Source organism: Maylandia zebra, linkage group LG22 (assembly GCF_041146795.1).
Source record: "Maylandia zebra isolate NMK-2024a linkage group LG22, Mzebra_GT3a, whole genome shotgun sequence".
Lineage (NCBI taxonomy): Eukaryota > Metazoa > Chordata > Actinopteri > Cichliformes > Cichlidae > Maylandia > Maylandia zebra.
This window is the reverse complement of record NC_135187.1, coordinates 19,336,491-19,352,699: the sequence shown is the minus strand read 5'-3', so window position 1 is coordinate 19,352,699 and position 16,209 is coordinate 19,336,491. Positions and strand designations below refer to the sequence as shown.

At 40.6% G+C, this 16,209-nt stretch overlaps 1 protein-coding gene across 36 annotated transcripts in view; it reads right to left on the bottom strand.

The window, feature by feature from the left end:
* The window catches only part of clasp2 (cytoplasmic linker associated protein 2), a 65,728-nt gene that overhangs the window by 30,588 nt on the left and 18,931 nt on the right, over positions 1–16,209 (bottom strand). For 28 of the 36 annotated variants that reach the window (XM_012918245.4, XM_076879655.1, XM_076879658.1 and 25 more), the window contains exons 6-7: positions 15,546–15,643; positions 11,825–11,895 (exon numbers count right to left, since the gene is read on the bottom strand). In XM_012918245.4, the coding sequence (XP_012773699.2) occupies positions 11,825–11,895; positions 15,546–15,643 (169 nt within the window). Of the gene's footprint in view, positions 1–210; positions 425–5,495; positions 5,665–11,824; positions 11,896–12,509; positions 12,817–13,053; positions 13,132–15,545; positions 15,644–16,209 lie in introns of those variants that run through there. The other 8 variants (XM_076879687.1, XM_076879688.1, XM_076879689.1 and 5 more) reach the window with 5 other exon arrangements.

Genomic DNA, 16,209 nt, shown 5'->3' with positions numbered 1-16,209 from the left:
ACGCAGTCGACATGCAAAATGAGTGACAAGCATGAATGTGTACGTATGAGCCTCATTCTCCAATGTTATGGACAGACGATTTTTTCAAGCTAGATAAATGTTAAGTGGACGTGTACAGACACACATCAACAGCCATGAACTGACATTTACGCACAGTCTTTGACACACAAACACACAGTCCAGCACACCCAGGTTCATCCTTCCACTCACAGTCACAGATGCGTTGGCAGATAAGTCGCCTCATGCTTCTGGGAGGGCGTGGTGTTGGGGTCCCTCACCTCTTCTCCAAACTGTACCCCAAAACAGGTACGTGCACACCACACGCACACACATACACACACACCTCACATATACTTTATGTGAGGTGTCTAAGGCTGCGCACGCACACACCCCTTACATCGCTGTCCGAAAACCCCTCCACCCATACAAGTGCCGGCATTTTCTTTCACTCCTCTCCCTCTCCTATCCCTCCCTCTCCCAGCCTCTCTCCTCCTTCTCTTAGCAGCCTCACAGCCAATCAGGCGGGAGGTGACATCATGTTGTTGCAGCCAGTGTGGAGGCAGGAGGATGAATGCGTGTGCGTGATGGGAGAGAAAGGGAGACACACACAGACACCCCAGGAATATTAACAGGGCTTCTCTATGTCACTGCCAGACCAGCTAACCTAAACTCATTACAACCACCAGACAGCACAAATGCTATCTTCTAGCATCCCCCCCTCTCTCTTTCTCACCCTCACACACACTCACACACATCAACAACAACCTCTGAACACACTTTCTGTTGCTATATTTCTGTTTCTCCACATGCACAAAGGAACAAAGGATAATGGAACAATGATTAAAGGAGAGTCTTGACAAGGGGGGTACAAAGGGTGAACCACACCCCTCCATCTGAGGCCTTGACCCTCCCACACAAACATACACCCACAGAGCAGTTAACAGAGCCTGTAGACAGAGATGTTGTTGAGTTTGACTTTTTTAAACTTGAGTACTAAATAAACACAATTTTAAAATTATCTATTACGGTTGCAGCATCTTCATAATTACTTTGCTAACGGGGCGATTTTAGCTTTACAAAGCACGCACACATAAAAGTACATCTGTTTTTTTGAGACATCGTGTTAGAGAAAACTTTTGATTTTCCACTTGACAAAAGCAGCCACTTACTCTCAGTGAGAGCTCTACACGGTAATCCTCATAGTATGAGGCGAGAAGCTGCAGGTTCAACTAAATCTGCTGAAATCACAGGATCCATATAAAAAAAGAAATATTAAAAAAACAAACACAGCTTGCACACAGTGGTGCAGTTTTACTAATTTATTGTAGCATGCTCTAAATAGATAAACAGATAAACCTGGAGCCCCACAGAGTGCAAGCTGTAGATTTATTTTTATTCATTTATTGTTTTGACATTTGCAGTTGGCTTTTTTTTGGCTCTGCACCTGACTCATTTTGTGTGCATATGCATGACGTTTTCTAGTGTTCTATGTATGTATAAAAAAGAATTAACATTTTGACACCTTCAAAACCACCTTACCATTTTTGAAGTGTAGAACTGGGGCCTTATTAGCAACAATCGTTCTGGCTACCTAGCCATAATCATTGTGATACTGAATAAATTACTTTTTCCTTTTGCCAAAATGAGCAAAGTAAAAATGCAAAGTGAAAAAGTACATTTTCTGCATGGAGCACATAAACATCCTTGTAGCATCTTTTCGAGCAACAAGAAAAATAAACACCACCTATCACTGTAATGATGCATTAGAAGGCTTTATACAACAGCTTTCAGCTGTCAGAGGGGAAATTAGCTACAGAGACCAAAGTTGTTTTAAGCAAAAAATAAAAATATATTATTATTATCATTTAAACTGCAATGTTTACGGAACCTTTTGACAAATAACAAGAATAATGAATTAAATCTGAATTTGTATTTATGATTTAAAATTTCTATCATTTTTGCTACCTTTGGCATTTCTGTGCAATTTATTGCTTGAAATGTATGCTAGTGCTCACTGACTGCAGAAGAAATGCAAGAATATAGTGATGTTTATAATTGCACTGAATTATAAAAGCATGCATCATAAGTGAATTTTAATTGGTAATAAAACCCACGGCTGCATTACATTATAGCAGTACTACGACATGCATCACGGGTCTTAGCATTGATTATCAGCTCCTGCTTTTGTCTAGTCAGACCCCACGGGGGTAAATGTCACTGGGTGAAGGGCAGAGCAAAGACACCAGAGAGAAGAGGGAGGAGGGAGACTGAGAGGGAGAGATGGAGAGCGTGAATCTCCTCCACAGAACAGACTGCACACATGCTGTTGCCATGACGACCTGTGCAGACCAGCTTCAAACGAATTGAGCAGCAAAGGCGGGGGTGGGGGTTCACTATATCCCCAATTTGGTTTAATCAACAGTTGGGTTTACTGTTTATTAATTTACTACCTGCTAGTTACATATCAGTACACAGAAACAATCACAGCATACTTAAACACAGTGAGAGACATCAGCCACACCATGTACCAGGCAGCGTTACCATGGAAACTCCAGGCCAAGCGCCCCTCCTCTCTCCATGTGGAGAGAAGAGTTAAAAAAAACCAACAAAAAAAACCAAACCTGGAATAAAAAGAGAAGAGCGGACAACCAGCTGCAATGTGGTAACCGCCCAGAGAAAATCAAGAAATCCTAAAGTACAGAGATATTAAAACACCTCTACAGAAGCATGCATCAAAGCAGCAATTTCCCAGTCGTTAATGTGTGTTACAAGCCAAAAAATAAACATGATTAGACATAAAGGAGTGCTCCCCTGTTTACTTGTCCCTGTCTAAAGAAAAAAAGATGAGAGAAAGTCTAGCCGAGACAGAGAGCTAATCTTAAGTCTTCCAGCAAAATTTGGGGGGCTTTTGACCACATGATGGCAGCACTGACTCTGCTCTAACCAAATTATTCTGTGGTTCAAACATCAGCAAACCACCTAAAAGGAAGCAGGATACAACACCCTGCTGATCAGAGAAGGACAGAGCATTTTTTTTATGCATATGCACCAAAAATAACATTTTAAAAAGGCAGTCACACCAAATCTTCAGAAAGCCTATTAATTGATTCACCTGAGATGAAGTTTGTGAATGTTTTTACATCAGATATAGGTATCCATATAACAGTGGAACGGTCTGCAATACTGGTGCACACTAGAGCCAAAGGCCCACGTAAAGCTTCATTTAGCTTTAGTGTCACATTGCTCTATGCAAACTTTGCTCTACCTCGCTAACAGATTGTGTTTGTGTACAGGCAATGTCGCATATTCCTGCTCAGGCCCATGTGACAGCATGCAGAGTCCCACATAGAAGATGACACAAAATATCTTGACACTGCACGATCACTCATATGAGAGTGATGACAACTGGAAAGAAGAACACGAGCAGCACCGTGGTGTCTGAGACAAAAGCTGCTAAAAACTTTCAGCTCCAAAATAAACGAGCAGAAGTACGTATATAAAAAAAAGACTAATAAAAAACAAACAGCCAATCCTACAGACATGTTAAGTGAAAAGATAAACCACTGAACATACAGTGATTTAGATGCAAAATGGGATAATACTAGAAAAATACATACAATGGAAAGTGCAAATAAAAAGAAAATAACTTCCTTTGCTTCCATAGAATGACACTCGAAGTTTTTTTTATACATACTAACCATATATTTAATTGTAGCCATCAGTTTGGTAACATAAGAGGGTCAAATGCTTCACTTGAAACCAATCTGGGACAGAGAATGACTGAGCGAAAGGGGAGCAAAGGAAAATAAAGAGACACGTTTGAGGTTTAAGCTTGGATTCTCTAATAGGAGACAGGCTGCTCCATTTCCAGCCCAGCTCAGAGAAAATGATCTCATTAAAAGAAGACACATATACACAGACACTCAGACACACACAGGTATAATTTGAGTCCCAATTCCAAGTCGGGGAGAGGGATAAGCCATAATATTCAGAGGAAAGCTTTGCCATGACAATCAGAGTAGCTTGGAAACAGGGTCATGATTCCCTTTGCAGAGACTGTGATGCACTGAAGCAGAATGAGCATGTCTGCGTGTGTGTGTGTGTGTGTGTGTGTGTGAGAAAGAGAGTCTGTGAGTATGTGTGTGTCACTCCCTGTCAACACTGAAGTACTATGCAAGCAGAGAAAGCTGCTACTGATGGTCAGTTTGGGGCACTGAATATCATTGCTCTTCCTGTGTGTGTGTGTCTGTGCACAGGGCCAAATGTCATTAAATAAGAGCCGAGCACAGCACCATGGGCAATGACATGCTTTACTTTCCCAAGAACCAACATCAGAAAAAACCTCAATTCACATGTTTACTAATGAATGAACAAAGGCCTGTTAGTCATGATCGATATCCCCTCTTTGCTTATGTGAAATTTTGACTTTTCTCAACAACTTCTTTTCATTCGCTTCAAAACAGGAACCCTATAACACAAAGCCACTGGTAAGATTTCTTCTCATGTTGTGCAATTTGGGGCACAACATGACACAAGGGTATGTAACCTGAAACTACCGGTGTGTTGCTGTGATGATGAGTTTCTTTGTTACCAGAAACTAAACTGCTTTGAAGAGAAGCGTTTTGTAATTCCATTCGGGTTGGGAAAATCTTTGGCATGATGAAGACAAAAACTACTAACTAACCCATACACAATGTGGGAAACAAAAGGGAGGGAGACAGATTTTTGGGGGGCTCTGCATACCGACCTACTAAACAACACAAAGTAACCTCATTTCAATATCATGTAAACATTTTTTTTGTTGTTCTCGCAAAAAAATTTAGCTACCTAAAGTAGAAGAACCCCACATTTGCAAAGCTCTACAATGGACCTTACTGTTGTAATGATTACTTTTCAAATCCAAGCACATTTGCACTATTTTCACATAACCACAAGTAAGTGAAAGGCTTCACCAGTAAGCCTGGAGATTGAGAGCTGGGGTGTTAACACAGAAGAACACTTGACCTGATATTACTACAAAAGAAAGAGTTTAAGAGAGAGGACAGAAAAGCAGAGACTGAGTGGCTACTTGAGTAAAGCCACACTAGACTTGAAGAGCACAGTGGGGAGAGGAAGCTGCAAGAAAATTGGATTGGGTGGATACGGTGCGGTGCAACTATGACCTCAGCAACAAGCTACAAAACTATAAGCATCTCTCAAAATTTTAAACAGCTCAGATTGGGTAGACCATTGCTCTTGCAGATGCGCACGATTGCAATAAATGCAGCATCATGGAAGCATTTGAGGACACCCCAGTTTTCCCCTCGCATGGAAGCACATGCACACACACACACCAAAGCACTTGGGGTGAAAGTGCAATGAGTTTAAGCTGATTTCAATCTCAAACCATATGCTGGGCAGCTTTTGTGTGAGTGCCAGCATCCACAGCCAGATGAGATTAAACACACAACCACGGACAGCCGGGCACAAACACACACAGACACACACACACCTACCATTATCATCATCCCCAAATGCCATAGTTACAGCGTTATGGGTCAAATCCGCTGGTTTGGTCTGTATTCACTTCTGTCCCTCTGTTCTCGCCTTTGTTTTCTCCTCTGTTTCTCCCTCGTTTGTTCAATCTCTCTCTGTCATGATGAATCAGGGAGAGGCAGTGATAGGCACAGCGCTGTGACTCGGCTACTGCCAGAGATCTCTGTCAGCTTCCTCCCTCGATCCTCTGCCCTCCCTCCCTCGATCCTCTGCCCTCCTCGCGTCCCTCCCCCCTCCCCTCTATCCTCAGCAACAGCTGCCTCAAACCCCTTCAAAGAGAACGCCAAGAGCTGGCCTGAAAGCGATGTGGGGCAAGGGCAAGTACGAAGGCATTTGTGTGCCTGTGTGTATTTTGGCAGATGGTCTGAGCTTGTGTCCCTAACTTAGAGGTTGAGGAGTCTTTACAAACAAAAACAAACCTCATACTCACCACCATTCTGTGGCAGACGTGAAGCGTCAAACAAGAATTAAGAAAGCAGGAACGTGGTGAGAAAACACACTCCAAAGACACTTCATTATTCGACAAAAAGACTCACATTTATCTTTGCTGTACATAAAAATTTAACAGAATGGTAGATGCAACCACCTGTTACCTGTGAAGCTGGAAAATATGTAAGAGCAGAGTTCAAACATTTTGTGATTTCCAAAAAAAAAAAAAAAAAGAGTTAGCTGTGGCACAAACAGAACAGCAGCAGTGGTTTTACAAGATGGAAACAAATTATTTTCACATTTCCACAATAAAGAGAAAGTAAAGGTGGCTCTACAGGCAGGACAGAAGTGAGACATGATTATCCCATTTCACATTAAACTATTACTAACCTAACCTAATGTAATTAAAGATAAACAGACAGGTATTGGCTGATGATGCAAAACTATCAAGTCATAGGATTTGGCAATTGCACTATTTTAACCCCTTTCTCTTCTATTTATCTTTGTAACATGTTTCAGATTATTTTTTCTCTGTATGAATGATGCTCATAGGTCTTTTTTGTTAGTCCAACTGAAACTAACCATTATTTTCATTATTCAAACACACGGAAAAACAAACACTTTACATTCACGGTTTCAAAGATCTCCTAGCCAAGTGTCTTGAAGATGATAAACATATCACTGAACTAAGGGATTAAATGATTAACAGTCTACACAACACTAAAGCAAAGACCTTTGGTTTTAGACTGTGATAAAACAAGGTATCTGGCACTTTTTATTTACTGCTAAATAATACCGTAATAAGGCTGCACTCCCACAATTGGTGCACTTTTCCAGTAGAACACCAAATCGAAGAAATTGAGCGCTCCCCAGATCAAATACTATAAAGTTCTTGCACGTGTCAGTCACAGCTGTTCCCTGCACTGCACAGCTTCAAGTTTCTGGGATGCAGCATGAACGAGTGACATTAAAAACAACAACAAAAACAGACCACAAATAACAGACTGCTGAAAAAAAACAAAACAACTAAGGTAGAAGGCAAAGGGTTTGTTTGGAGAAGCAGGCCATCATCTGCTGTGAAAACACTTCAGATTTAGGGCAATTTCTTGGTCATAATCATGTAGCCCTATTTACATAAAAAACATTAATCATGAAAAGCAGTGAAAATTAAAATTACTGTTTGTTTCAGCCTCATTAGGCAAGGAAAGGTATGCACCCAGAAAAGTACAAACAATGCCAACTGTGGCATGACCAGCTGTAGTAGCTGAGGCATTACAAAGAAAGAAGCTTAAACACACTTGAGGTAGCAGCCAAGGCCAAACAGCAGGGCGTGTAGCTAAAGTTCACTGAGGTAAGCCTCTGCAATTACTTCCACTTCATGTTTACTCAGGGAGTTTGAAAATACGGTCAGTGCAAAAGTCCAGATTGTCAAGTTTTTAAAGCAAGAGAAGAAAACGAGTGGCAAAAAGGGTAAGAAGAATGGGTATATAGAGCAAAAAACGCAGTCACAACTAGGGATATTACAGAGATACAAATATAGAAATATCCATAAATTGGGCAACTACCTCAAAATTTAATCTAAGAGCAATTACAAAGTAACAACATGACACATTTGACATAAAATGTGGAAGATGATGCTGAAACTCTCAATACTTCATACTCTTAATTCTGTCATTATGAAAGCAACACGAGAGGCAACAACGTGTGATTTCAGTAAACCTAACACCTAACCCACAGAAATATGTAATATGTAACCCCAATCGCCACCTCCAATCTAAGATGCCCTAACCATAACTGTGACAATTCATAATGCAGACTGACAGCCAGGGCATTAGAGGACATATACCCCGAAGTATGTGTGTGCAAATGTTAGGGGTGGGGGAAAAAATCGATACTATGTAGTATCGTGATATTTTGTTTGCTAATAATGTATCGATACAGGGACAGCAGAAATCGATATTTTGTTACAAACAATTTTTCGTGAAATGGAACATGCTCTGACTTCAGAGCCTGTTGATCCTTTTTCTGAACAAGAATCCTGACATTCCTTCACTGTCCAAATGTGTTTAACTTTTTTTTGGGCAGCAATAAACATGACAGTTTACCTGTTTTAATTTAAGACACGTTTTATTTTAATTAAGTTTAAAACTTTTTTATTTAATGTAAAATTATATTTTGTTTTAATTTACTTTCAAATTCTTCAGTTGCTGAAGGGGCTGCATAGTTTTCATAAATTGCAAAGTTCAGAATAGCTATAATTGTACCAGATGGTTGCATTCAGTTAAGTTGGACTAGACTGTAATACAAACCGTTCAGTTTGTCAACAATAAAACTGACTGAAATGAGAGAAAGACTGAGTGCGAGACTTTGATATTAGATAAAATGAATATTGATAAAGTTTACCTTTATGTACAGAATCTGAATATCGCAAAATATTTTAAAAAACTGCAATAATATCGTATCGTGCGTTAAGTATTGTGATAATATCGTATTGTGAGTTGTATGGTGATTCCCACCTCTAGCAAATGTGTTTCAGAGAAACAAAGCAGAGACCCTTTCACTTTCTCTCTCCTTTCCTCTGTCACTATTTGACACAACCCACCTGAAGATGTCATATTTTGTATTTAACCCCGTCAGCACGATGGCTGTGACAACCAAAACATAAACAGATGATTTTAGTAAGGCTGAGATTTTAACCTTTAATGACTGCACCAGAGACGTGCGATTCTTCTCAAAAGGTTTAAACCAGCCCACAGAAATCAGTATGGGGCTCTAAACTCTGCCTGAGTTTACCTATACTGGAAAGAAATAGAAAGAAGTTCCTATTCCCTACATTAAGATTGCTTATATTTCATAAAAATAATATGAATCTTATTGGACTCATTTTATTTTCTCATGGCCGTGGCCCCTTTCAAAAATTTAAATAAAATAAATAAATCACACAGTGATTCACCCTTAATGTAAACGCACAATTTTTAGTTTTAAATGTAGACAAATTTGACATTTTTCACTCTGCATGACTAACTTCCATAACATTTATGGTCCATATAGAAATCCCTTCATAGGGCACAAACCAAAACTGACTCCAAGCACCTAAACTTGAGCACGGCTTGACTGCAAACCCGGACTCTCATCCTGAGCCGAAGGTAGACAGACAAGCTTATAGAAACTAAATCAACTAAACACAATATTCTTGAAAGATTTCAGATATTTTATACTAGACTTAGACTGACCTAAAAGCTTAATTTACTTATCCCTTTCTTAATAATTTGATATTAAGAAAGACATAGAACACCCCCCCAAACATGTGACATCAGGAGGTAGTTTGATACATTTTTAGTACTTTTGCACAACTCTGCTAAACTTGTGTACAAAATTTAACATTCACACTTTTATTTTAAGCATGTTTGACAATTTAGAGGTTTGGGCTGCTGAACACCCACCGACGTTCACTGCTCCACAACCTTTTTGATGCCCAGGACATGATCAGTTGCCTGACAGCCAAACAACCAATCACAGCTATTTTTTGTCACAGCCAGTTTAAATGAAAGCGAGAGTGCCAAACGAATAAATATTCTGTCTGGAAACAATCGCTGCTTTCATTCAGGGAAAAGCACATGACAGATGACAACAACGCAGAGTTAAAAACATTAACAATTCATCACAACAACTACACAATCACAAACCCAAATCACAACTTTGCTCCAAGCCCCGGGGAAGTGGGATTTTAAAAGTCAGACTCCCTTCATCTCACTTCGGCCCACAAAGACAGCAGCTAAAGCCTTACATTACATTTCCCTATGCCTCCCTCCAAGTAAACCAGCTGCAACAGCCTGTCAAGCACCAACTCCCTGCTGTAGCCGGTAGACAGATACAGTGACAGGACAGCCTGAAGGTATATCATCCAATGACAACCTCTGCCAGACACCAACAGCAAACCCAGCTGACCTCAAAGGGAGCACAAACTCAGCTTAAAGCCACACGTCAACTCAATTTGGTGGAGATTTAGAAAACATTTCAGTAAAATACTATTCATAATCTTGGAAACTTCATCGCTCTCATAATTTATAAAGTACTAAACAGTCTGTACACATCAGTGGTTCCCAAATGTGTTGGACGATCGCGTGACAATCACACATTATTAATGCAATTCGCAAATGAACAAAATGCAATGCATAAAATGTTAATTTTCCCCACCAGTACTTTGATTGCACTCATTCCCCGAACAGAAGCAAACTCTGTACCCTAAAAATATGATCAGAGACTTCAAAGGGAACCCCATTCTGTTCACACAGTTGCAGGGTGGTGGGAATTATGAGAGCGTGACAAATCAAAGGCCCTGACTGACAGAGAGGAGCTGACAGCAAAAATCTGCAAGGGAGGAAATACATCACTCTGTTGTTTGGAGCAAAATAAAAATGAACTGCCAGTGCAGACCACCCAGCACCTAAAGAAAGACTATAAGACAGCATTGTGAAAGCTACCTGCTTTATAGATTCAGGTAGACAGAGAATGTCAAGACATTTGGCCTGCTTCAAAAGAGCACTGGATGTGTAACAAGGCAATCGAAGCACAGTGTATACTTGCTGAGCAGCAATTAAAAAAAAGACAAAGAAATTTCTAGATGCTGCAAATGGTTTATCAAGAGGGCCTGCAGCAATGCATTCCAAAGAAGAGTTGATGGCATGTTTGACAGAGGCTGCTTTGCACAGATGATTAATAAGTGTGCCTTTGAAGATCAGCCCTGCCCTTTGCTGCCTGTTCAGAAGAATATGTTTAAAAACAAAAACCCACTGGTATACATAACCAGATTTTAAACTGACAAGCTATACTTTATATACTGATGATGCCTTTACTGGAACCCCCCATCAGCTTTTATACAGCTCCATGCTTCCAATTTTCCAATTATCAACACTTCCACAAGAGCTCTTATCAACCAGAAAGTAGATGCACAACCCAGAAAGATAAAGGCAAACTCCTGGTCTCTGCTTTTAGATGAGAACAATGCTTTTTGTGTAACTGAATAAGTTATCATACTGTACATCAAGGCAGTGTGACTGCAGTTTGTTAAGTGACATTATAGATGGAAAAAACAACGGGAAACCACTGATTCATTGTTTTTGCTTCTAAATGATACTCTGTTAGCTCAGCTCAGAGGATGTGCTCATACCAAATACCAATCTCATACCTTTCTTTTCTCAAAATTCAAACTCTGTTTATCTTACTGGAACAGATACTAAAAAAAATGAAGTCCCATGGGAACTGAATAACCTATATTCAATATTTAAGTAAAAGGCTTTCAGACACACACTTAATAAGCATCATGTCAGCTTCTAATACATATGTAAGTAGGGAAACCTCACATTTTCATTTGTGCATAGTGTCAAAAACTCCCTGAGGTGCTGCTTAACCCACTTTTATAACCTGAAAATTTAAGAGTGCAGAGTGAAATATTACTGTCAATATAATTACAATTCTCCAGGGTCAAACAACAATGGCTCCACAGACCACCTTACTGCTGGGGAAGGGAAAACTCAGCAGCAGCCTTCAGCTCAGGTTTGGTTCTGCTGAAGCACTTGCACGCACACATGGATGTGCACGCACACACAAACTCTAAACCATTAATCTTGTTAGGACCTCTTACAGGAGCTCATGGCAACAAACTGACACAACCACAAAAGCACATGCAGATTTAGACACACAAGCACAGGCACCCCCGCCCCTCAAAAAACACACACAATGTTGCTCCCTTATGAAACACACCCACTACATGACAACAGTAAAACCATCTTGACAATGTGACTCAACTTGGTGGCTATCCAATTCAAGTGTGGCAAAGTAAATGAGAAAACGCACTGACCGTGACTCGGGCTGAGAGCCATGTTGCCTGAATTCAAGGCTTCATCAAAACGAGCAAATATCGTCTGTAACCTGGAGAAAGAGAAAAGGAAGATTAGTAGTGTCGAGCACAGATATACAGTACAATGTTAATATCACCAAAGCTGTCAAACCAAACATATTTGAATGAAGAAATTAAGAAATTACAATAAAGTCCAGATTTAAAAAAAAAAATCTGAGCACCCCACAGAGATGTTTGACCAAAACACAAACAAGGTGCTAAGAATTCCAAATGAGACTCATCATCAAAATCAGCCGCAGAAGCAGCAGCAACATGTGGACAGTCTCCACGCCTTTCTGTCTGATTGTGGGTGGGTGTGTCTATTATGGCAGTCACACTCATGAAGCTGCAGCAGCAACACCCCAAGTGTCCTCTTATAACATCCTACTAGCATCAGACAGACACACATGAAACCACCAGCCAGGTCTGCTTAGTCATGTGATTAATAGGTAGCATTGTCAGCGTAGTAACAGGGCAGATATCCAGCACAAGCCAAAATAACTTGGTCATCCTCGAAATGCACAACTGGTTAGACAAAAACACAACAAAGACTAAAACACATGACCCCGAATAACATGCCTTTATGTCTGCTTTGCCGAAAGGTTAACCACGGATGGGCGCACACAACAATTAGAGCAATACACACCGTGCTCTGTCTCTGTCTTTTGGTGTCTGCTTGCCGGTCCACAACCGCCAGACAGCTAAGCAGCTTCTGATAAGTGACGATTAGCGTTGCAACTAGCTCCTCAGCCGTGCACCATTTTCACGTGGTTCGCTTTCTTTCATTAGCATTTTGTGCATCTATTTGTTTCAGCAAAAATCTAGCATTTAGTCTTCAGCACTGATTTGCATCAGTATTTCCCTGTGGGCTGATTAATAGCTTGCTGCGTTGCTACGCAATCTTGCATTAGCTCCCATGTTGGTGACACACTCTGGTCCTCAGCTCCCCTCAGCTCTTTGTATCCAACATGGTGCAGTGGCTCCGAGAGGGAGGGAGGGAGGGAGGGAGGGAGGAAAGAAGACGGGAAGAGAGGGAGGGAGCGTGTGTGTGAGAGGGAAAGAGAGAGGGGGGAAGCCAAACGGCGAGAGACCAAAGCATGCTACGGGCATGCGACAAAGCACCACCTACTGTCACGCATACACACTGTACACACAAACGCCAACTGAACAACCTAAACAGCAATACGTACAGTAAATTTCCAGGAAGCGTCTTTGTGTGTCTGTATGAGCAGGAGAGAGTCAAATGGGCCAGTTTGTGTGACAGACAGCAACGAGATTCAGTTACCCTTTACATAACCTCCCTCTCATACACAGACACACACGTACTCGTCAGAGGGGGAGGGGCTGTGTGGCTAACAGCAGACAGCGCTGCTCCTCCCCCCTCAGTGTCTCGCCTTCTCATCCCACTTGCACATGTTCCCTCCCTCTTCTTATTTCTATCTTTTATCTTTTTATCGCGGCCATTGATAAACACCTTTGTCCAGCAGAGGACTCATGTCCTTCAGGTAACTCATCTCCAAATCAAACCACATGAGGCAGGCCTGATGAATGCTCACTCAACCAGCATTTGACCTACTTATAGGAAGCTGCTGTCAGATGGTAGCCCCTTGTTCTTACCAGTAATGGACCCAAGATTACAACTGTACTTCCAGACACAACGCCAGTAAATAAGCCAACTGTAAAATTAAGTTCCACTTTCAGGTTTCTTCATGCACCATTATGTCATTTGAAATAGGTTTGTAATTTCAATCTAAGTCCCATTCACAACACCTGATCACCAAATCCAAGAAGTGTTTTGGCTCGTGTCAGCAGGTTTAACCTGTGTCTAAACATCTGATCTGAGGTCATAAGATATGCACATCTATATGTTTATTTCACTGAAAATTGATTAGATGAAATTACTTATTATGAATTATTTCAAGTTAGAACTGGAACATTTTGAGACTGTTGTAAGGGGGGGAATGTATTTAATTATACAGACAATCCCATCAAAATTCAGTGTCTCATTTACAACAGAGAGCTGTTTCAAACAGAAACTTAATTTTGGGAAATAGCTTTTAACCATTTATCTGGCACAGTCCAAAAGAGGTTTCAGATTGTAATAATCACTTGCCTCCACGTATCTTTAAAAATGTGTGCTTGTTTGGTATTTAAGGGATGTGGACATACTCATCCAACAATTATTCCTCTTTTATGACTTCATCTTTCTGTCCATTATCTAATGCCAACTCTGCAGAGTTGATATGTCATCAAGTCAGCAAGATCCTGGCCAGAGCTTTGCTTTCCACTAGGTAACCCTTTGGGTTGCTCCATATGAAATCAATTATTAAATAAACAAAACAATTTAAATTGAATTTTTTTTAAAAATCCCACTGTACAATAACATTAGTATATTAGTTATATTAAGTTACAACCCCTCAAATTATAGGGGTGGACATTTTTGTACTTTATAATTTGCGTTTGCGTTATTTTTTCCAAGCATTACACGACACTTGGAGTGGTTGTGAAACTGATTTGGCTGCAGTTTTTAAACAGAGCTTTAATGTGTTTTCACTCTGAAACTTTCACAACGATACCTACTGTAATGTTTTGAAGCCTCAAAAATTAATTAGTAAATAAATGCATAACACAATTTAAAAAGCACAAAATTCTCACATACCTCTATGGGTCTGTAACTCAGACAACTTTCATAACATGAAGGTAAAAATTTAGCATGGCTTCATTAAACATATGAACAAAAAACACACAATGCAATTCCAACAGCTTTGCTCCAGGTTTTGTACTAAGGCTATTTGACTATAGCTGACCTGAAGCTGACTGAAACATCACAAATGAAATTAATGAGAGTTTTGATCAGTAAAACTGCAGTATTGTAGATATTCTCACCCCTATTCTTATACAAACTATACAAAGTAATAAAAACTGGTTTGGGAGATTCGCGATACATACAATACATATATATATATATACACACACACATATAAAATTCACGTGCAGAATTCAGTAATAACTATACACATCTGTTCAGGAAGAACAAGCGCAGGCTGTAAATCACTGCATCTGTCAGGCCTCTGATATTTAAATGAAGGCAGACAGCCACACCACTCTGTAAATCCCACACATTCAGACAGTGTGTTTACACTGGAGACGGACTGGCTTAATATGCACAGCACATGACACATGACCACAGCCAGCATTCACAGACGCAAGAATCATACTGAGCAGATACAGCACTGGCCGTTGCTCGACTCTCACACATGGGAGAAAGCAGTAAAAAGGGGGCAGAAAGAAGGGGTCATTGGGTGCTCAGAATAACCTTCAACCCTCCACATGTAGCCAGGACGACCAAAGCGGGACAAACACCCACATTAAACCTCTTCTGATGACTCGAACACAGTTTTTCCAGTTTTTACCCCCATTTCTGTTACTCCACCCAACGCCTTTGTACCCCGTGGCTGCACCCTCTCACCCTCCTCCCTCATTCAGTCGGCATTGTGCTCTGGATGAAAGTGCCTCTGTGTGTCTGAAGGGCAGAGTGGTGCATGGTGTGGCTTGGGACAAACTGAGTGCCAAGGCCACGGGACTCCATAGAAACACAGGCAACAACAAACTCAAAAAATAAATATAAAAATAACAATAATTAAAAAAAAAAAAAAAACTACGAAAAAGAACAAAAACTCACCGTGCAGCTGGAAGTCCTCTCTTTCCAATGTCTGCTCTGACCTTCTCTCCAACGTGACGATAAACATCCACCAGCGTTGTTATTGATGCCTCACGTACCTAAACAGCAGACGTTCACCAATTTAATAACCCTCCACATATAAACACATGGAAAGAGATTCAAGTGATGGGTTAACTAGCACACTATAAAAAAAATGATCTTTGTGTTTGTTAAGACTGAGATCGATTCTCCCTCATAATTCGACAAAGATTAGACTCATGCTCATAGACTAAGAGACGCAAACATGCAAACACACTAAAAACTAAACCCGTGAGAGCCCATACTCTTCCCTCCTATGGGAGCCATATGATTTGCTAGTTATTGCTGTAAACACTGTTGTGATTGGCTACAAAGATATTGTTGAAGGGATTCTTAGCACCCAAGGGTAGGCAGGCCTTTCTAGGATGTTGATTGGCCAGGACAGTATGTGGGTAGATAATCATTGGGTAGAAGATAGAAGCAGATTTCAGCTTTGGGGTGCAACTCTGCAGGAGGTTAAACCAACCTCTCTCTATTCCTCACACTGACACACACACACACACACACACCTAATACTCTTGTGTGGTTTAACAACTGGGTGCTCATGATTCAGCAGTGAAGCTGGGTGGTGGGTACAGAGCCCATC